The 19889-nt window shown below is 44.9% G+C and overlaps 1 protein-coding gene across 1 annotated transcript in view; it reads right to left on the reverse strand.

The window, feature by feature from the left end:
• Window positions 1-15932: 15932 nt before the first annotated feature.
• Window positions 15933-19889, reverse strand: part of BRINP1 (BMP/retinoic acid inducible neural specific 1) — a 92861-nt gene continuing 88904 nt past the window's right edge. Inside the window, exon 8 of the mRNA XM_034793712.1 lies at window positions 15933-17571. Within this exon, the coding sequence (XP_034649603.1) occupies window positions 16431-17571 (1141 nt within the window). The 3' untranslated portion in view covers window positions 15933-16430. The remainder of the gene's footprint in view (window positions 17572-19889) is intronic.

Here is a 19889-nt window from a genome sequence, read left to right on the forward strand (position 1 = left end):
CCTGACCAGTGGGCCACTACTTCAAGCCCACCTTAGTGAGGGGCCAGAACTAGAACCTTCATCTTTCAGCTCCCAAAATACTAGCCCCGATCGACTGAGCTAAAGCAGAACTCCCTCAGCTGGTGATGAATCTAAAAGATGGCTTACACAGGTTTACCACCTCCGCATAACTATGCGCCATTCCATTCATGAGAAAATACTGAATCTCAATACCAACTTTGCAGATGAAATCTCCGTATGTACTCGTAGTATATGGAGACACAAAACAGATTAGAACTGAAAAAAAAAAGAGAGATTTTATTCCAGTACCAGTTCACATAAAAAACTAATCAGCCTCTGTCTTGGGAAAACTTTGTTGCACTGCCAACCCTCCCAGAGCCTTGTGGCTTCCAACGGTACATAGCTATTCTCACACTGGCCACCTGGTGGCAATTAGCATAACAAAAATGTCGACAACATGACAGTATGTCTCATAGTTGGCACAATGTATAGTATGCTTTTCTAGTCTTAGTATATCTATAATGGGCCCGATCCTCAGCTGGTGTCATTTGGCATAACTCTGCCAACCTCTGCCAAATTATACCAGTTGAGGATCTGACACAAATATTTTTAAAGCAATTTTTAAAGGGCTAAATTCAACTACATGAGCGGGCTGGAACTAATTCTACTTCAAGATGAGATTCCACTCACTGAGCTCCCCCAGAGGATGTCAAGTGACAAGACACTCAATCAGTGAAATATGAAAGAGCATTATAACACCCACAGAGCAACAGCTCCTTGGCTGAAAGCATCTAAAAGTCAGTGCAATGTTATCTAGCAGCTTCGGAAAGCGGTTAACCCTTTCATGTCTCATTCATGTTCCTGCTACAGTCTGCTGCCTCTAGTACCCTATCCTTGTCATGCTGCCAGTTCCGTGTGTTGCCTTCCACTTCCTTTGGTGCTTGTTTCAGGACCAAGGAGCCTTTGCTCTTGGACCCATGCATAGGTGGGGGAGGTGGGAATTGATTTTTCTTTCTTCAGAGGATCAAAGAGAAATAAAGAAGATGCCAAATGATAAATATTGGACTTTCAAACATGTGAAAGAGAAGGAGGAGCAGCAGCAGGGGGAACAAATCTCTTGGGATATCCTTCCGTCTGAATATACAATGTCTATTGCAAAGACAGGGGTTGGGGATACAGTGTATAGAGATGTGGGTTTTACAAACAGAATCAACATGAAGACCTCTGGGAAATCACAGAATGTGTGTTTGCTTTACGGTTTGGATAATATAAAATGTAATTTTTTTTTTCCTTAAAGAAATTGATCCTTCTTCATTTTTTTAGCTCTGGTTTCATTTTCCATATTCCCGTCCTTCAGGTCCCCGGTTTGAATTACTCCTGTTTATGTGAAAGAGGCTGATAACACTCATCTCGTCTCTGTCTCTCAATAATTATAAGCCTCCCAGGAAAGTTGGTTTTACCGTGGAAATTTGATAAAGATTTTAAAAGATTTTATTAGAAAGGATTTGGCTCCTGCACAATTATCGACTGTAAAAGGTGCTTTGCCCACCTCCTCTAGGGAAAGTGCTATTGATCATCATACAAAAGGAAGACGTACGCACACAGAGAAAAAAATGTTAAGGCTTCATTGCCTTTTAAACTTTGATGATCAAATTGCATCTAAAGTGTCCCTTGATCGCCTTAACTCCGCTGGTCTGCACTAATTAGGATGGAGCAAACTGTACCGCTGGCGAGAGAAACATGGCTCGTAATTCCACCTGTGCAGGGCAGAGACTGGAACAAGGGAAAAATCCAACAGCTGATTTATAGAGTGAACTTTGATTAAGAGGAACAACCTGATCCTTTTGTTTGCTGATTGCACCAGATACCTTATAAAGCTCTGTTGTAGTCAACAAATCAGGCACGGGCCTTTAAAAATAGCTGCCCTTTTAAAGTTGAGTTATAGTTTCTAAAGCCCTACTTTCAAATATTCCATGGGATCATCATCATTTTGCTGGTCCTAGAGAGCTTACTCTTGGCTATCTCAGTCTGTCTCCTTAAGTGTGCTTTGGTCCCAACCGAGATTGGGGCCCTATTGTGCTGGGCACTGATCATATACTCCAGTACACAGCCCCCCTCTAAACTCTAGGGTACACATGTGGGGACCCACATGAAAGACCCCCTAAGCTTATTTTTACCAGCTTAGGTTAAAAACTTTCCCAAGGCACAAATTCCACCTTGTCCTTGAAAAGTATTCTGCCACCACCAAGTGAGTTAAACAAAGATTCAGGGAAAGGACCACTTGGAGTTCCTGTTTCCCCAAAATACCCCCTCCCCAAGCCCTTCACCCCTTTCCTGGGGAGGCTTGAGAATACTCTACCAACCAGATACATAACAAGGTGAGCACAGACCTAGGCTGACCAGACAGCAAATGTGAAAAATCAGGACAGGGGGTGGGGGGTAATAGGAGCCTATATAAGAAAAAGCCCCAAATATCAGGACTGTCCCTATAAAATCGGGACATCTGGTCACCCTAGCACAGACCGACCCTTGGGACACTAAAACCCAATCAGATTCTAAAAAACCCAGACTTTATTATAAAGAAAGAAAAAGTAAAAGAATCACCTCTGTAAAATCAGGATGGTAAGTACTTTACAGAATAACAAAAGATTCAAAAACACAGAGGATTTCCCCTCTAGGCAAAACTTTAAAGTTACAAAAGCAGGGATAAACCTCCCTCTTAGCACAGGGAAGATTCACAAGCTAAAACAAAAGATAATCTAACTCATTTCTTTGCTATTACTTACTATTTCTGCAATACTAGATGCTTAGTCCAGATATGCTTAAGGAGATGTATTTTTCCTGCCCTGGTTCCTTGCTGACTCAAAGAGAACAAAACAAAGACATAAACAAAAAACTTCCCCCACAGATTTGAAAGTATCTTCTCCCCTTATTGGTCCCTTTGGTCAGGTGCCAACCAGGTTTTCTGAGCTTCTTAACCCTTTACAGGTAAAAGAGGAATTAACCCTTTACAGGGTAAAGAGGGATTTTATGCTACTCTTAGCTGTATGTTTATGACAGGGCCCTGTTGTGCTGGGCACTGATCATACACACCAGTACACAGTCCATCCTAAACCACATGAAACTTACACCATTGAACACTACCTAGATCTTATTCCATAGGCAGGGTACACATAAGGTGAAGACCTGGCCCCTCTGAAGTCAATGGGGTCAGGATTTCACCCACAGTGTTTATCTCACGCCACTGGGCAGCATTCACTGTTTTACAAGGGAAACCAAGGGCAAGTTCCCAGCTGCAGCCAAAGACTGAACAGAGTGGGAGTGCAAAGGAGTGTGTGCACTGGGCTGGCCCCCAGAGTAATTGGGAGTATAGAGCTTGCCAGTAACACTTAAGGATCAGTGTATCAATTGGGGGTCAGTGCAGTGCAAGAAAGCCCCAATCATAATTTCTTCCTCCCCAGCCCCATGCACTATTCAAGCCATTGGGAAGTAGGTACGTTACTGGAGGATCACCGTACGTTGGGATAAGTCCCACCCACGGCCAGCTTTATGAGTAGAGCTGGTCAACAATTTTCGGCTGGAACATTTTTCCATTGGAAAACGCTGATTTGATTAAACATTTCCTGGGAACTTAGCAATTTTGTTGAAATGTGCAATGGGAAATGAATGAAACATTTTATCGTTTGCACTTTAATATAATAGTATATAACCTAATAAACATAAACATCTAAATGTTTTGACCTTATCAACATATAACATCTTGATAAGACTGAAACAAAATATTTTGGAATTTTTGTTTTGTGGTATATTTTGAAATTTTAACTTTGCATTCCTCTTTCAGTCAAAAGGCAATATCAAAACGTTGGAATTTCCTGTCGAACAGAAATTTTGTTTTCCTACCAGCTCTATTTGTGGATGTTGGGTGCCCATTGCACCAACAATGCAGAGCAGGTCAGAATACGGCCCAATGCTTTTAAAGCATCAAAAAAGTCCAGGATGAATTCCCTCATAGGCAGCCAAGTCAGTGCACAAGAGTGGATAGAGTGTTAGGTGCTTTTTATAGTGACAGGATTCTCGGCATACGGTATTTTGGATGATGTTTCAGTTTTATTCTGTACTTATCTGATGTCAGAAAAGTACATATTAAGTCTTCACAAAAAGGGGGGGATTTTTTAATCAGCTTATTATAGGCTTCCATGTATAATAAAGCATTTATCTGGCAGTAAACCCTGAATCCTAAAGGAGTTCATTGTAAAGTGACAGATTCAGGTCAGGGACATTAATGAACAACCGATTGATGTGTGATGCATAATGATTGGGGAAGATGGCGTTTCTGTTTTACAGAAGAACACCGGAACGTAGGAGTTGCCAGGCCCGATATCCTGCCACTGGCAGTGGCCAACACCTGATGTTTCAGAGAAATAGGAAAGAAATTCTATAATCAAGGTACTCCATTGAGCCAACAGTGCACTGTGTAGAGAAATGCCTTCCTTAGCCCCCCTCCTCCACACGATCAGCTTGCACCCTGAGGCATGAGACCTAATTTCACCCTATGACCTTAGCTCCTGTAGCTGTAAATGCAGAAAGGCAGGGTGGTCCATTGGATAGGGGACTTAAAAAAGGAGACCTCTTTTTTTCCCCCCACCCACAGCTCTACCACTGATCTCCTAGGTGACGTTAAGCAAGTTTCCCATAACATTACATGTCTAGATCGTATATTCCTTGGAGCAGGGATTGTCTCTCACTATGTGTATGTTCAGTGTCTATCACAATGAGTTCCAAAGGTGGCTCCCTCCAAACTCAGTGACCTTTAATGGCATTGACTGACCCCCTTATTTTCCCCTGCAAGATATTGATATGACTCTGCCCTGGAAAACCACTCAGATAGTGCAGAAGGCAGCTGCCCCTTTATTAATGCTTTTCTAAGCAGCAACGCGAGGCAGAGACTTTGTTTTCTTATGTGTCCATACAGCACCTAGCACAGGGGTTCTCAAACTGGGGGTCGGGACCCCTCAGGGGGCCGCGAGGTTATTACATGGGGAGTCGCGAGCTGTCAGCCTCCACCCCAAACCCCGCTTTGCCTCCAGCATTTATAATGGTGTTAAATATATAAAAAAGTGTTTTTAATGTATAAGGGGGGGTCACACTCAGAGGCTTGCTATGTGAACGGGGTCACCAGGACAAAAGTCTGAGAACCCCTGACCTACCACAACGGGTTCCTGGCCTCTGACTGAGCTCCCGTGATACTACTGCAATACAAATAACCATAATGAAATGATCATTAATACCCTGCACATGCTCTGTAAACTTCACTGGCTACCAGTTTGTTTCTGGGTGCGATGCACAGTGTCTGTCTTGATCTATAAAGCCCTATATGCTTTGGGTCCTCACTGCCTTGGAGTCTCATCTCATTATGCACCATCCCAGCAGTTGAGATTAGCAGGGAAATTCATGCTAATGGGCCTAATTTTAAACTCTGGGCTCTCGAGGCATAGGCTCCTAAGCGCAGGAATTCGTATAGGGCTCAGACTTACAAGGGGCTGAGCACTCTGGCCCTGATCTGGAAAAGCACTTAACTTTAAGCACAGGGAAAGCAGTAAGTTCTGTGTATGCTTAAGCATGTGCTTAATGCTTTGCTGGATTGGGGCCAGAGTGTTCAGCATCTTGCAGGCCTGAGCCCTGAACTGATCCACCTAAGCCCAATTATCTTGACTTTCAGAGCAAACTGCAGGGCTTTCTTATCTACATAGGCAATTTCCTGAGTGAGCTGCCAGCTTACTCTGAGCTTTTTGCATCAGTCTTCACCTCAGAAATGAAGGTGAATGTAAAACCACCGCAGAGTGGACAATGAAAATGATTAGGTTTCCATATGAAGAGAGAGGAAAAACACTGGGACTGGTTAGTATATAGAGAAGTGAAGAAGGGTATACGAAACAGGTATACAAATCAAAGAATGGCATAGAGAAGGCAAATCAGGTGCCCCATCTACTCTTTCTTGTTATTACAGGAAAAAGGGAATAGTCCGTTACAATGAAAAACAACACATGTAATATTGATTGAAGGAAAATTTCTTTTTTAAACAGTACATAATTAAACTGTGGAACTCACTGCCACAAGACAGCATTGAGGATAAGAAGTTAGCAAGATTCAAAATAGGCTTTGATGAGGTGTGCCAGGTGTTTGTTGTCCCTTTCCTATGGCCCAGATGCCCTGGCACACCCCACTCTCAGAAGGTGACCTGCTGTAAGGGAAGAGCAGCAAGTTTGGACCTCCAGGGTTTGCCTTGACAGTGTCGGAGAAAAACAGAGTTCTCATTCTCAGTTTGGGTGCAGCTTCTGCAAATCTCGCGTTATTAGGGTTACAGCTAGCCTGACTCTTGCTCACATAAGGGGACTGTTTGGATCTGAAATCCCCTTCAAATCCCTGTCAGTTCTTTCTCTACTTCCACAAGAGGCTTCCCACGATCAGATGCTAGCACAACCAAAGAGAGTTGGTCCTCCAGTGCCTAGAAGGGCTGTGTTCAGGTAGAAGCCAATCCGGGCCCAGTAGGCTAGATAAAAAATGGTTGGCTGCTTCTATTAGAGGCCAGTTCTGCTTGAAGCAAGGACAGGGAAGTGTGTCCCTTTCAGTCCTAACTTGGCCTGGTCAGGGCCCAACCTTGACAACATTGGCCTTGGGTCTCTATGAAAGGCTATTTTTTTATGTTTTGAACTTCAGTATCTGACCTAGACCTAGTATTCCCAGCTACATTAGACGGGACATTATATTTAAGAAGAGATCTAAAACCCTTATGCTTCAGGGGATAAGCCAGGCACTAAATGACAGGGGTTAGGAAGAAATACACTACAGGCAAGTCATTCCAAAATTGTCCTGTACAGAGTTTCCTGTACCTTCCTCTGAGGCACCTATCACGGTAGACTGTCAGAAACATGATACTAGAAGACCTCTGGTTTGAGCTGGCATGGCAATTCCTATTTGTATAGAGTCCTTTTTTTTTTCTTTTTTTTTACTACTAGTGTAGTTACTCTCCGTTTGCAATGGCTTTACATGTGTTTGTAAATATGCTTGATGAACAAATTAACGAATTAATTAGGTCAACAGGATGGAAGAGTTCTTTCTCAGACAAAAGGCTTGATCCAGCTCTCAAATGCACTAGTGTAAATTAGGATTTAACTCAGTTGAAATTAGTAAACTTTTCACTAGTGCAAGATCCAAATTAGAGCCATAATGAACAGAAATTGGTCCTGGATCAAAATCCTGGTTTCAAACTCCATCTTAGCTTTTGTGGGAGGGTCAGAATCTAAATCGAAACCCAGATTCAGGTCTTTGGCCCCTGCTTGGTTAATGAATCAAAACAAAACCCTGGAGCCAATGCCTCAAAGGAAAGGTTTCAAATCCAGGTCTGAATTTCGCGGTTCAGGGCACATCATAACCCTCTGTGAATGACAAAATAATATGTAATTGTGCCATGTCATTACTAAAAACATAGAGCCAAGTCCCAGCTTTCCTTACACCTCCATGCACTACAGTAACTGGAGTTGTGCTCCAGTAACCAGGTGGTAACTGAGATCAAGGTTTGATCCCCTGTTTCCAAAAACAAAACTGGAATAAGTCTGTCTTTATTTGTTGCAAATTTCTGTTGTGTTTTCTCCCTCCACCAGAACCAGCAAAGACTTCCCCCACCATCCCCAGCTCTTCGGTCCATTGGGAGGGAGTCAGGATTGTAAATGAAAGTTTGGTTTTCACAGGACTGCAACAGCAGCAATTAATGTCATGGCAAAGCTCTTTACTGCTTTCCATATGTTGCTAAGCAACTTGCAGGGAAATGGGACCGATCCTGACACCCGGGTTTGTCAGAGAAGGTAGACGAAAGCTTGTCCTTTTTCTTGCTGTCCTTTCAGAGTTTGGTCTTGAGGATGGAAGCACTGGATGGGGTCTGAAGACATGAAGGTTCCATTCCTGGCTTTTTGTAAACTCCCTGTATATGATGGGCAAGTCACTTAATTGGTCTTGTGTCCGTATCCCCCACCTGCAAAATGGGGGTGATAATAATCCTTTGTTGGTCATGTCTATCTAGACTGTAAGCTCTTATTAATTATGCGACTGTATAGCCCTGAACTCCACTGTGGCCTCTAGGTGCTACTGTAATATAATAATAGTAAGAATCATTTCTGTCTCTCTGGCCACACTGCATCTCTGCCTCTTGAATTTGCCAGCCCCAGGGTCCTTTGGCAGCACTTCCTCTCACGTCAGTGCCCCTCAGTTTGTTGACCTTCAGTTCCACTCAGTACAAACTGCTCTTCCATTAGCAGAACTTAGCCACTGAGACATGTTTGTGCTCTTGGGCCCTCACTGGGCTTTTTTTCCACTTCCAAAAACCAACCCTGTAAACGGTGTTGGCGGAGCGTGTTCAGAACACAGGTAGCGGAGGTACCAAAGAGGAGTGTGCATATCACACGTTTGCTCGGAAACTCTGATCGTGAAACCACTTCATTAGAGCTGGTTGAAAATCTTTGGATGAAACTAAAAGAAACTTTGAAATGTCAGAATTTCCCATGGAACAGAAATTCTATTTTCCAACCAACTGTACCTCTGATTTGTCCTCACATGCTGTTAACAGACCCCACAGCTTCTTTTCTCTACTTAGTGACTGTTACAGTGAATGACCAATTATTAATGAATAATTAGTTTATTTTTGTTATTCCATAACACACCTAGCAGCCATCTTTCCCATATGGAACATTCAGGTACCAGGTGGGACCAGACAGATTTCTACTCTCGGTTACGTTTCTGGCCCTGAGTCTCATTTGCACTAAGACCCTTTTATGCTCTAGTGTGAATTGTAGGCTGGCCAAAATATTTGCATGAAAAGATTTTCTGCCAAAAAAAATGGTCTTTTAATAAAAACAGAACATTTTTTGCCCAAAAAATTGTTGATGTTGAAATTTTCCCATCATTTATGAAATTTTCTGTGTTTCTTTTTAAGCGAGATTTTTATTATAATAGGTTTCCATTTTATTTATTTATTGTTACTGGAAACTCCATTTTCTTGCTGAAAACCTTCATTCTGGCAAATAAAATTTTTTGAACAGTACTACAATAAACATTTCAGTAAAAAAAAATCTTAGGCCTGGTCTACACTGGGGGGGATTCACCTAAGATACGCAACTTCAGCTACATGAATAGCGTAGCTGAAGTCAACGTATCTTAGTTCGACTTACCTCTCGTCCTCACGGCGCGGGATTGACGGCCGCCGCTCCCCCGTTGATTCCACTTCCGCCTCTCGCCACGGTGGAGTTCTGGAGTCGACAGCAGAGCGATCGGGGATCGATTTATCATGTCTACACTAGACGCGATAAATCGATCCCTAATAGATCGATCACTATCCCGCGGGTAGTGAAGACGGACCCTTAGAACATTTCACAAAAAAGGAGAAAAGGGGCCAATTTGGACACTGCAAAGTGGAAACAATTTTGAAATTTCAAACATTTCTGTGAACTTCCTATCTCATTTTTGACCAGATCTGGTTAAATTATATTTACACTGACTTTAAGCCCCCTCCTTTACACGGGGCACAAAGATTGTATTTCCCCCCAGTCTAAAGCCCATCCAGCTATCATGTCTTCAGATGAGTTGGCTTGTATCTTGTCAAGGTTTCTCAGTTGCATTAAGCTAACTCAACTGAGATAACATGATTGAAAAATACCTCCTGTTTTTCTTTAGTGTCACTGAGAACCTGACCCTTGGCGTATGAGAGATGGGTAGACTCATCCCTGACCTGAATTTACAATCTCACTGTTACTTTTTCTCTTTCTTCCCACTCCTTCCATTGCCCTGGGCAAGCCTGATACCAGTCCCCTACATATGAAAGCCTCTTACAGCAAGAGGTTCCGCTTCTGACCAGTCCATCCCTGACGATTATACACAAGTGGCCAGACCTCCCTCATCGGTGGTGTTCTCGCTCTTTGAGCCACCTTCACCTTGGATTTCCCATCTCTCAAACTGCTGCTTGTGTTTATGAGAGAGAAAGGGAGGAGGGAGTGAGGCAGGGATGAAAGAAATAAGACAGACAGGAAGAGAGGGAGAGATGGGTAAAGAGGAAGACTACAGGGAGAAAAGGAGGAAATGGGATGAGCCTAGTGCCAAGGGACCATGTGGACTGACCTCTGACCTATGCACTGAGACAATTTAACATGGAAAGAACTTTATAACCCAGAACAACGGGTGAATTCCCAGATGGGCGGGTGATGAGAAGAAACTCCTGGTCCCTGAACAACTCCTTGGACAGGTGGAATTAGATACCATGCCTCAAACACCCAGTGTTTCCATGACTTCTTTATCAATGGAAGGTGCTGGGGTTTTGGTCCCTGACATCAAATGGCCTGGGTCAAATCCCGGTCTGGCTGAAGTCAATGGGAGTAGGATCTGGACCCCAGTTATTGCATGGCTCCTCTGTCCATGGGGGACTATTGGCTGGAAGGTTTTTTGAGGAAGTCACTACTCCTGGAGTGTTCATGTGTGTATCCCCATGCATCTCCATTTCTTCCCAAGTACCAGTCCAGCCCAGGCTGAAAAAGACTGAAGGTTCAGCACCCTGCTGTAATCCACTGGCGGTCTAAATCCATCCCACAGCAGACAGGAGCCCACATCATAAAACCCACTGGGCATTAACTGGAATCCTTGTTGACACTCAGCTGAGAGGCCAACGATGGAATTGAGCATGAAGACTGACCATCCGTCTCACCCTGACAGGTCAGGATTCAGGCAGGCTGGAGTGTGGGGAAGTTTGTATTGTTGCTGCCCAGACAGAACCTTATCTTCTGTGCATAAACAAGAGGTCTTGGGCATTCAATATAACACTATACTAGCACAAAACTCACTCAGAAAATAAATCAGGAGAAAGTGGCCCTGCTGATTACATTTTCTGTTCCTGACCTAGCTCCTCTCTTTCTGGATGCTGCTCCAGATATTCAAGGGGCACATGCTGGTTTGGTTTCCTAAGAGAGCTGGTTGATGTTTTTCACACAGAAACGGGAGGGGAACGGTGCTTACATTTAAAAAAATGGCCCTTTCTGAAACACAAACCTTTTCATGAAAATGTCTCAGCATTATCAAAACGCTCTGGGATGGGGGTTGTGAAATTTCCCATTATATTTTTTTTCACTCATTTTTTCCATTTAAATCATTTCCCCCTTTTTTTAAATCTGGGTTTTGGTACAAAAAGGCAGTTTTTGATAAAGAAAAAGAAATGAAAAAGATTATTGGCAAAATGATGGCAGAAAATTTTAGGAAAAACAATAAATGGGTCCATTTTGAGCCTTGCACAATGGAAACAACTCTGAAATTTAATGAAATTATTTTCCAGTTTAATTCCTAATCCTCCACCCTCCAGCTGGAAACATTCCAGATCAACCCTTGTGCTTCTCAGCTTTCAGGCACCAGGCAGCAGTGTCTAATGCCTGTACCATTTTTCCTTTTCACCAACCACCAAGGGGTGGATTCATCAAGAAAAATGCATTAGTGTGAGACAGGAGTAAACAACTCGCGTCACCGCTGCCGCGTCTCTTTCCTAGTAGCGGGAGCGGAGAATCGGAGCTGATGGTCCCCTGTGCACCAGACACCATCTGCAGAATGCTCTCATAAGTGCTTTTCGGCAAGTGGGTGAAAGGAACGGCTTGTTTGTGATGGCAGTGAAACACAGCACTTAAGACCAGCGCAGCTGTCACAAAGACATGCACACACAAATTGGCCTGAAGGTGGATGATGGCTCAGTAGGTAGGAATGAAGTGTGGTAATTGAACAATAAACTCTTATTCCTCTCTCATATTTCCTGGACCCTTTGAGGGAGAGAAGGTTCCATCATTGGCTTCCAGGGGGACAACCAGCCACTGGGCCTGGGAGCGAGAGCACCAAGGGACATTGGCATCAGAGCACTGGTATCAGCTCAGCCGCACAAGAACCAGCATTATGAACCCAGCTACTAAGAGCCCCACTCTCATGCTTTGTGCCTGATCCTGACCCCACTGAAGTCAATGGCAAAACGCCTGTTGACTTAAACAGCAGCAGGCCCCTTGCACATATTTTACAGGAATAAAATTGGACCCTGGCATGGAAGGTTTCCACCTTGTGTTCCCTGCTCTCATTTTCCCTCATCCATCCATTCTTACCCCACCTCTGCAAAAAGCTGTTTTGCTCCAAGTCTTATGCCTTGCTCCGGTTGCCATTGAACTTGCTGAAGGGAGACTAGCTGGCGGGGTGACTAGGGTCATGTCCTTTGCCGCTCATGAGGGCAGAGATGTGAAGGTCCAGACTCTTCCCAGTGATTTCATTTGATAGCTAATTAATGGCCTCCCCTTGTTTCCATGGCAACCCCGTGCTTTGCTCCGAGCCCTGATCCAAACGGGCACTCTGTACGCTCCCAGTGCCTTAGCATCAGCATATTAATAAGACATGCTGACGTTATCCGCTTGCTGCCACATCAGGCTGGCAAGGCTGAAATTGAATTTACAAAGTTTCCCAGCAAGCTCGTGGCTGCTCCTCCCCTCTGTCCATGAGCAATGGGTCTCAGCAGTGCTCTCCCCATCCCCTACCCCTGCCCCTTGCTGTAAGGAGTGTAACGAAGACCCATCAAGCTTGGTCCCTTCCGTGCTTTGCCTCTGAGAAGAGGAGGTTTTGCTTTTTACTTTGGATCCCTAATGTAAATACAAGGGAAAATCAAGCACTAGGGACTATATTGTAAGGGGCAATCCTGCACGGCATTCAATGGAGAGGTTAGACTAGATGTAGCCTTAAAGCTTGTCCCTTAATTCCCTACAGTGAAGGGAGAGGTAGCGGAGGATATGGCTATAACAATGTCACACTTGTGCGGTCAGACACATTGGGTGCGTCTAGTTTTCTGGGTGGAGGGACCTTCTGGAGTACCCCTATTTCTTCCCCATTAGTGACCCTTCCCTCCTAGACCTTGTGTCATGGTGAGCCTACTTCTGGCCAAGGACTGCTGGTTGGACATGGTTCTCTCCAAAGCCAATCAAAGCTGCTTTGAGTACTGATGTGGGCCCCTCTAGAGGGATACAGGGCACTTCCTCCCTCTGCCACCTGGAGATGTGACATGCCTCTACACCTGTCACAGCTTGCAGAGCAAAGGACCTAAACATGAGCTAGTACAACCGGCTTTCCCTGTATGTTGGATGAGATTGTCATATGTGCTTCTTCACGGAGCATATGGAGCTGAGTAGAGGAAACAGAGAGCACAAAACACTGTACAAAACCAGGCACATTTCCCATTAGTAAACGAGACCCTGAAATCTTCCTCGCTCCATAAACTGGACCTGGTTGTTTCTTTCCCAGCTGCCCTAGTGGAGCAAAACATGATGCAAGTGCCACCTCTATCAAGTCTCCTCTAATGAACCCAACCTGTGTTTATTTCTTTTTCTTGTGAGTCTGAGACTCGGTTTAAGCCCAATATGCTGGCTGAGCTGCCAGAGAGTTGTAATTTTTTTTATCCTGAAGGACAAAATAATTGATCCACAACATTTTGTCTTCATTTCACAATGCACTGACACCCTGCCATGTTGCGACATCATTCCGTGGTGATGCCAGACAAAGATTCTCCACGGTATTGATGTGGCATTGCATAATGATGCCATGTAATAACATCATGACTCATTAAAAAAGTTTTGGACACCAAGGGGGTGTCTATATTAGACTTTTTCCAAATAAAACTTCCCTCTTTTTCTACCCAGGGTCCAGCTTCAACAGTGGTAGCAGTTCCTGACGTGCTAGTGGTCATCATCAGTGACTGACATTTTAACCCCTGTGTTTTCCAAATGTGCTAGAGCAGGTCTAGACAACAGTGATTGAAAACTCTGGTGGCTGCCAGTGCCATGTCTAAGCTAAAGTTCCCACTTTGGTACCACCAGTTTCAGCCTAACGTAAATAAAACAATAGGGATTGAGCACCCCATGAAGTCAATAGGAGATGTATGCATACCCTAACTATTCTGCAAACAGAGGACAGGCTTTGGAAAATGAATCTGCTGATGACCCTATGGATTTCTGGTTGAGTGGCAACTCCTCCTGCTATTGGTGACTAGACCTGGGTGAATAATTCGTAAGGAATAATTATCTGATGAATTTCATTTCTTTTTCTGCTAGCAAATTTCACTCTTCCAGATTATTCACCAAATCATATCAGTGAATCCTTCTTGGTCTGTAGGTTGTTCAAGAACAATATTTGGTATTTTAAATGTATTACTATTATTCCTTAACTTTCAGCTTTTTTGATTGGTCGGGTAGATTACATGGTATGTCCCTGGTCCTTGACTGGATGGATGTAATTCTTAGAAACACAGTTTCCACTGCAAATACTCATACTTACAAATGTGAAATTGGATTCTCATGAATACTCTCCAGTATTTGCTTAAAAGTGACTGTTTCCATGCATATTCCTGCCAGGGAACATGCTCACATTAGAAAGCAAACACAAGAGGTGTCACAAATGTAACTGACTCCCCATCATACACACAGCATGGGCTGACTGCCGGATTTTACTCTTTCTTCTCTTGGTAGCAGCTCAGAGTAGTTTGGGTATAGCCCCCCCCTAGCTAGTTTGCTTGTGGCTTTCTCTAAATGAGTGTATGTTTCTTTCAAGGTTAGCTAATCCTCTTCCCTCCACTTTGGTGCACAGTAGAGATGAGCCTGAACCAAAACCTTGCAAACTGAACTCTGAGTCTGAATCCAGATTTAATTGTCTAACTTGATGCCTGGTATCAATGCACTCCATGGACAACATTTTCAAAAACACCTACGTTACAAAATTTAACCCCATATCTTTGCCGTTGGCCTATCCAAAACCATAGATCCAAACACATCTGAATATCCGGGTTCGGGTTCAAATCTGAATTTTTTTGAGCTGAAATATTAAACCACAAACCGGATCAGGACCCAGGCTTAGGTTCAGGTCTGGCTCAAGATCTCAGTTCCAGCTTGTACGAAGATACTGCTTTATTGCCTGAATTGACCAGGTCAAGTAGCTGTATTTCTCCTGTTAGGCACTACACCTCCTTATTTTTTAGTGATTCCTCACCAAAACCTGTTGAAATCAATCAAGAGTCCCCCTCACCCTGTCTTCAGTAGGTTGTGGATTGCACCCTAAATCTTCAATTATATGCTCTATGGATTTTTTAAAAATAATAGAAATATATATTCCCAGTGCACAACTTTACTCAGCTTGGTTACATTTTGATAATTCAACCTATTTTACTTCTATTTTGCTGTAGTGATTTTGGGAGATTGGGAGTTCTGTTCTTTTTGTGTGTGTCTGTGTGCAAATGTTGTGGTCATTTTGATGAACTTTTGCAACAATCTGTTTCTTTCTTATGGGGCAAAGAGTTTAGTGTCTGCAGATGAAACCTGGATTTTGTTTGTAGAGATCGTTTGTGTGTGTACACGTGTGTGTGTATAGTATATGTGAAAAAAACTCAACTTGTATATTTTCCAAAGTGACATGATTTGGAGTGCCTCTGCTCTTTGGTCCTTGACTTGAGACACCTTACATTTGTGTAGCTGCAGTTGTGAAGCTGGGGTAAATTGTCATAGCTCCATTGACTCCAATGGAGCTATGACCAACGGTATCAATGGAGCGCTGACCATTTGGAGCAGCTGGGGATCTGCCCCAGTAGAGGTCCTGGTCCTTCAAAGGGGCTGATTTTCAGAAAGTGCTGAGCATCGGCCCACTGGTAAGATGTTTCCAGTTGGGCGCCGAAAGATGGAGATACCCCAAGTTCCTAGTCTCTTTGGAAAATGTAGTCCTTCACTCCTCCTTGTGTGTGCAAGCCATAGATATTACTCTCAAAGGACTGCCATCACCTCCCTTCCAGAGACAAAGTTCAGCACAGGAGGGGTGAATAATTAAACATCAGGCTGATATAAATCTCAACAGAAGAAATATCTTTTATCTTTTGTCCATTTACTCCCACTAGGAATAATGGCAGTTCTTTTACATTGATATATAATTCTTTGTTGGTTTGTTTGTTGGTTTGTTTGTCTTGGCACCTGCATAGCAGAAATCTTTACAATTCATTACCGAAACGTCCCTCCCCCCAGCTCTGATCCTCCCTCTGATTTATTTTTGCAGCACCTGAGTCCTAACAAGCAACACCCTCAAGGTCGAGAGAGAGTAAGATGTGACCCATTTATGATGGATTATAGAAATAACAAACATGCCTGACAGTTTTATACAGCTGCTAGAACGGGTTTAGTTTCCAACAAATGAAGAATTTCCTCTTTTTTTCCCCCCTTTTTTTTTGTATATTAATTACATTTTACAAATTTTCTTTTCTTTTCTTTCCCCTTTCCTTGTTTCCTTTTTCTTTTCATTTTTTTTATACAGCGAAAGGATCAGTTACTGATGTGTCCACAGAAGAGTCTGGGTTAGCAGAGTTTGGCTGTCATCTGGTCTGACTGTTTGAGGATCTCGGTGTTGTACAGGTCTAGTGCATGGTTCACGCGGATGATCTCGCTGTTGGTCAATTTCAGGCGGTGCTTGAGCATACAGGAGAACAGATCCAGCTGAGGCTTACCCGGTGCCACAGGGGGGGCCAGTCTGTTGATTCGGTCCCGAATGTCCAGCAGCAAGAGCATGACGGAGGACGAGGAATAGAACTGCCCACCTTGGGTGTATGACTGGTTGACCTGCTGCACAGCACTGCGCAGCAGGTCGGCGTTAAAACGCAGGCTGTAGCCGTACACCTGCACGTCAGAGATCTTGATGTAGAACTGACGCTTGCTGGGGTCAGAAAGGTCCACGGGCCCTTGGCCAGTCTCATTGCGCAGCAGGGAGGGCAGCCGAGTCCGGCTGCGTAGGTAGATGTGGACAGTCTCAAAAAAGGTTTTCCATCGGTTGCCCAGCAGCAAGGTCCAGTTGTAGCACTGGCTGTTCTGGAGGCGGATTTTCTCCCAGCGCGGGTAGCCGAACTCCCCAAAGGGCATGTTCCAGCCCTCGGAGTGGCTCCCGCTGAAGGGGTTGACGTAGACAAAGAACATGGGGTCCAGGCTGCTGTTGCGCATCTGGCATATGCGCATGGAGATGCCGATCACCATGTGGATAAAGTCCATCCGGTTCTTGTTGCTCTTCAGGGTGAGGGACATGCGCTTGCGCCACCGGGGGTCGAAGAAGGTGTCCAGGCGGATCTCGTTGCTGATGAAGGTGGTGTGCACGTAGAGGCGCGAGTCCATTTTCTGCAGCAGATACTTCAGCTCCAGATCCTGGAAATCCAAGTCTGTCTCAAAGCTGATGAACTGCTCGCTGCGCTCCGAGTCCACGTTCTGCGGCTCGCAGCGGCCCCGGTACAGCTTGTAGCCCTTGTTGCACGAGCCGCAGAGGGAGATGTTGGCCAGACTACACATGGCGCAGCTGTTGTTGCCCCCGATGATGCACGGGATGGGGCGCTGGCACAGGCTGGTGCTGCTGTGGCACACGCAGCTCCGTTGGCTCTCCAGAAAGGTCCCCCAGAACCCATTCTCATTGCAGTAAAGCAGGGACTGAACCCGGGTAAGCCACTGCTGTATTGTCCTGCAAACAGGAAAACAAGAACTTTAGCCTCAAGTATACAGATGGGCTCTTACAATTGAAACTGGGCCCCTATTAAGGGTAGGGTGGGTATGTGAGGCAGGGTTTCAGAAGCGGCATGTTCTGGTGTCTGGCATTTGATACATCCTGGTCCAGTCTTTCCCTATCCTGCATCACTCCCTTTGCGCTGCACGGACCATGCAAAAGAAAGGCCAGCTGGGGCTTCATCAGTGCTGATGAGTCGCTAGTGGGAGCGGAACTGACAAACCCAGCAAGGGTTTGCAGGAAAAGGCCCCTTTGACTATCCCCCGCTGGCAGCTGGTTCCTTGGGGAGCATTACCAACCGCTGCAGGTTATAAGAGCTTCTCTAGGCTGAGACTGGGCAGTGACTCAGGGCGTCCTCCTAGCCAGCCCTCTCTTCCCCCCCCCAAAAAATGAGCTCATGATGTAATGAGCCAAACCCGGGAACCTTGATCAGCTGATGGTGCACAGGTCAGTGAAGACAGAAAAGAAGCCAGAGGCTTGGGTGTGTGGTGATAGTTCTGTCGTAATACCCTCATTCTTAAAGCACCCCACTATCTCAGTGGCTGCCCCTATTACTCTATATTGCAGTAACCCCATATATGGCTTCTCCAACTCCCCTGTAATGTTGCCTTTCTGACTGGCCACCACTTAGTACCTCCATGCAGTATTTCCTTTCTAACCAGTCCCTCCCCCCCCCCCAACTCCCTGCACAGCTGCCCCTCCCCCCTCACTAATGAATACTTCATTGTCTCCTCTGGGCAAAAAAGTTCTTGGTAGCGCTGTAGTGAGAGGACTGGCTAATGACAAATTAGGATTCAGTCCCTGCAGAACAGGAGGAGTGATTATGGACAGAGGCTCTCAGAGCTGGATTAGTGAAATTCATGGCACCTGCATAGCCTGACCACGGAAGAACCATTAAGCTGTGAGCTGTATCAAAGAAGGCATTAAATGATACAGCAGCAAAGAACAGCAAGAGGACTCAAGGAAGAGAAGAGAAGGGAGGGGTGAGAGAGAGGGGTGAAGGAGACAGAGACATGGAAGGGAAGAAATAAATAAGGAAGAGGGAAGAGATGTGGAAAAGAATTGGAAGCAGAGATGGAAGGAGGGAGAGGTTAAGGGGGAGTGTGAAATAAAACAGAGGAGAGAAAAAAGCAAATGGAAAGAGAGAAACTGACAAAAGGAGAAAAAGAAGCAGGGAGAGGGTGGTAAGAAAGGAGAACTGTGCAAAGGGAGGGAAAATAGAAAGCAGAAAGAAAGGGAGTGAAAGGCTCAAACTGAGAGGGACAGGAGAGCGAAATGAATTAACAGGAAAATGCTGAAGGCTGAGAAGTGTGAAGGGACCATTAGCACATCCCTCATTTGGCATGAAGCTGCCAGGGTCTCTCTCCCCCATAACACCTCACCAGATCTGTCCTGCGAGTGGGAAAAGGCAGAGAGAGGCTAGGGAACTTGGAAACAAGACACTGACATCTATAAATATCCGGACTGGAAAGTAAGACACTAAGGGAAGGAGTTAGCATCCATGTCCCCCTTGTCCTGAAGTGCTCTAACCACTAGGCCCCCTGACTACAATATGGATGGATCACCTTCCCCTCGAGGGACGCACAATTTCTTGCTTCTGCTGTACGTGGCGATCTAAATATAAAACTGCAGCATTGGAGCAGGTGCATGGGAAATAAAACAACCCGCCCATCTGCCAAATTGTTTTTTTGTCCGCATGGGTGAAAGGCTCATTGATGAAGCATGAGGCTCCGGTGATGGAGCTCCCTGCTCAATGGCAACAATGGGAAATCACAGGTTGCCAGGCTCACAGCAGCTATTGTGTCTTAAAGCTACATTCCAAGTTCCCACCTACACTGCAATTTCCACCACGACAGTTACAACAGAGGAGCCCCCTGGCAGCAAGATGAACTCAGGGACGAGGCACAGGGCTGGGGCTTGAAAGACGGGTGTTCAAGTCTTGGCTCTGTCATATCATCTCTTTGCATCTCAGTTCCCTGTCTGTACAATGGGGATATTCCTTCCTTAGGCTTGCTGGCTATCAGGGGGTAGCCGTTGTAGTCTGTATCTACAAAAACAACAAGGAGTCCGGTGGCACCTTAAAGACTAACAGATTTATTTGGGCATAAGCTTTCGTGGGTAAAAACCTCACTTCTTCAGATGCATCCACTGAAGTCAGTGGAATTAGATTACTGTCCAACCATTCTAGTGAGTGCAAGAGACTAAGAGGGGAAGGAGGTTGGTTGTGTGTGACCCGGCACATTTCAGAAGATGATCTACACGGATATCCGTCTGGG

This window comes from Trachemys scripta, chromosome 17 (assembly GCF_013100865.1).
Source record: "Trachemys scripta elegans isolate TJP31775 chromosome 17, CAS_Tse_1.0, whole genome shotgun sequence".
In the NCBI taxonomy this organism is placed as follows: Eukaryota; Metazoa; Chordata; order Testudines; family Emydidae; genus Trachemys; species Trachemys scripta.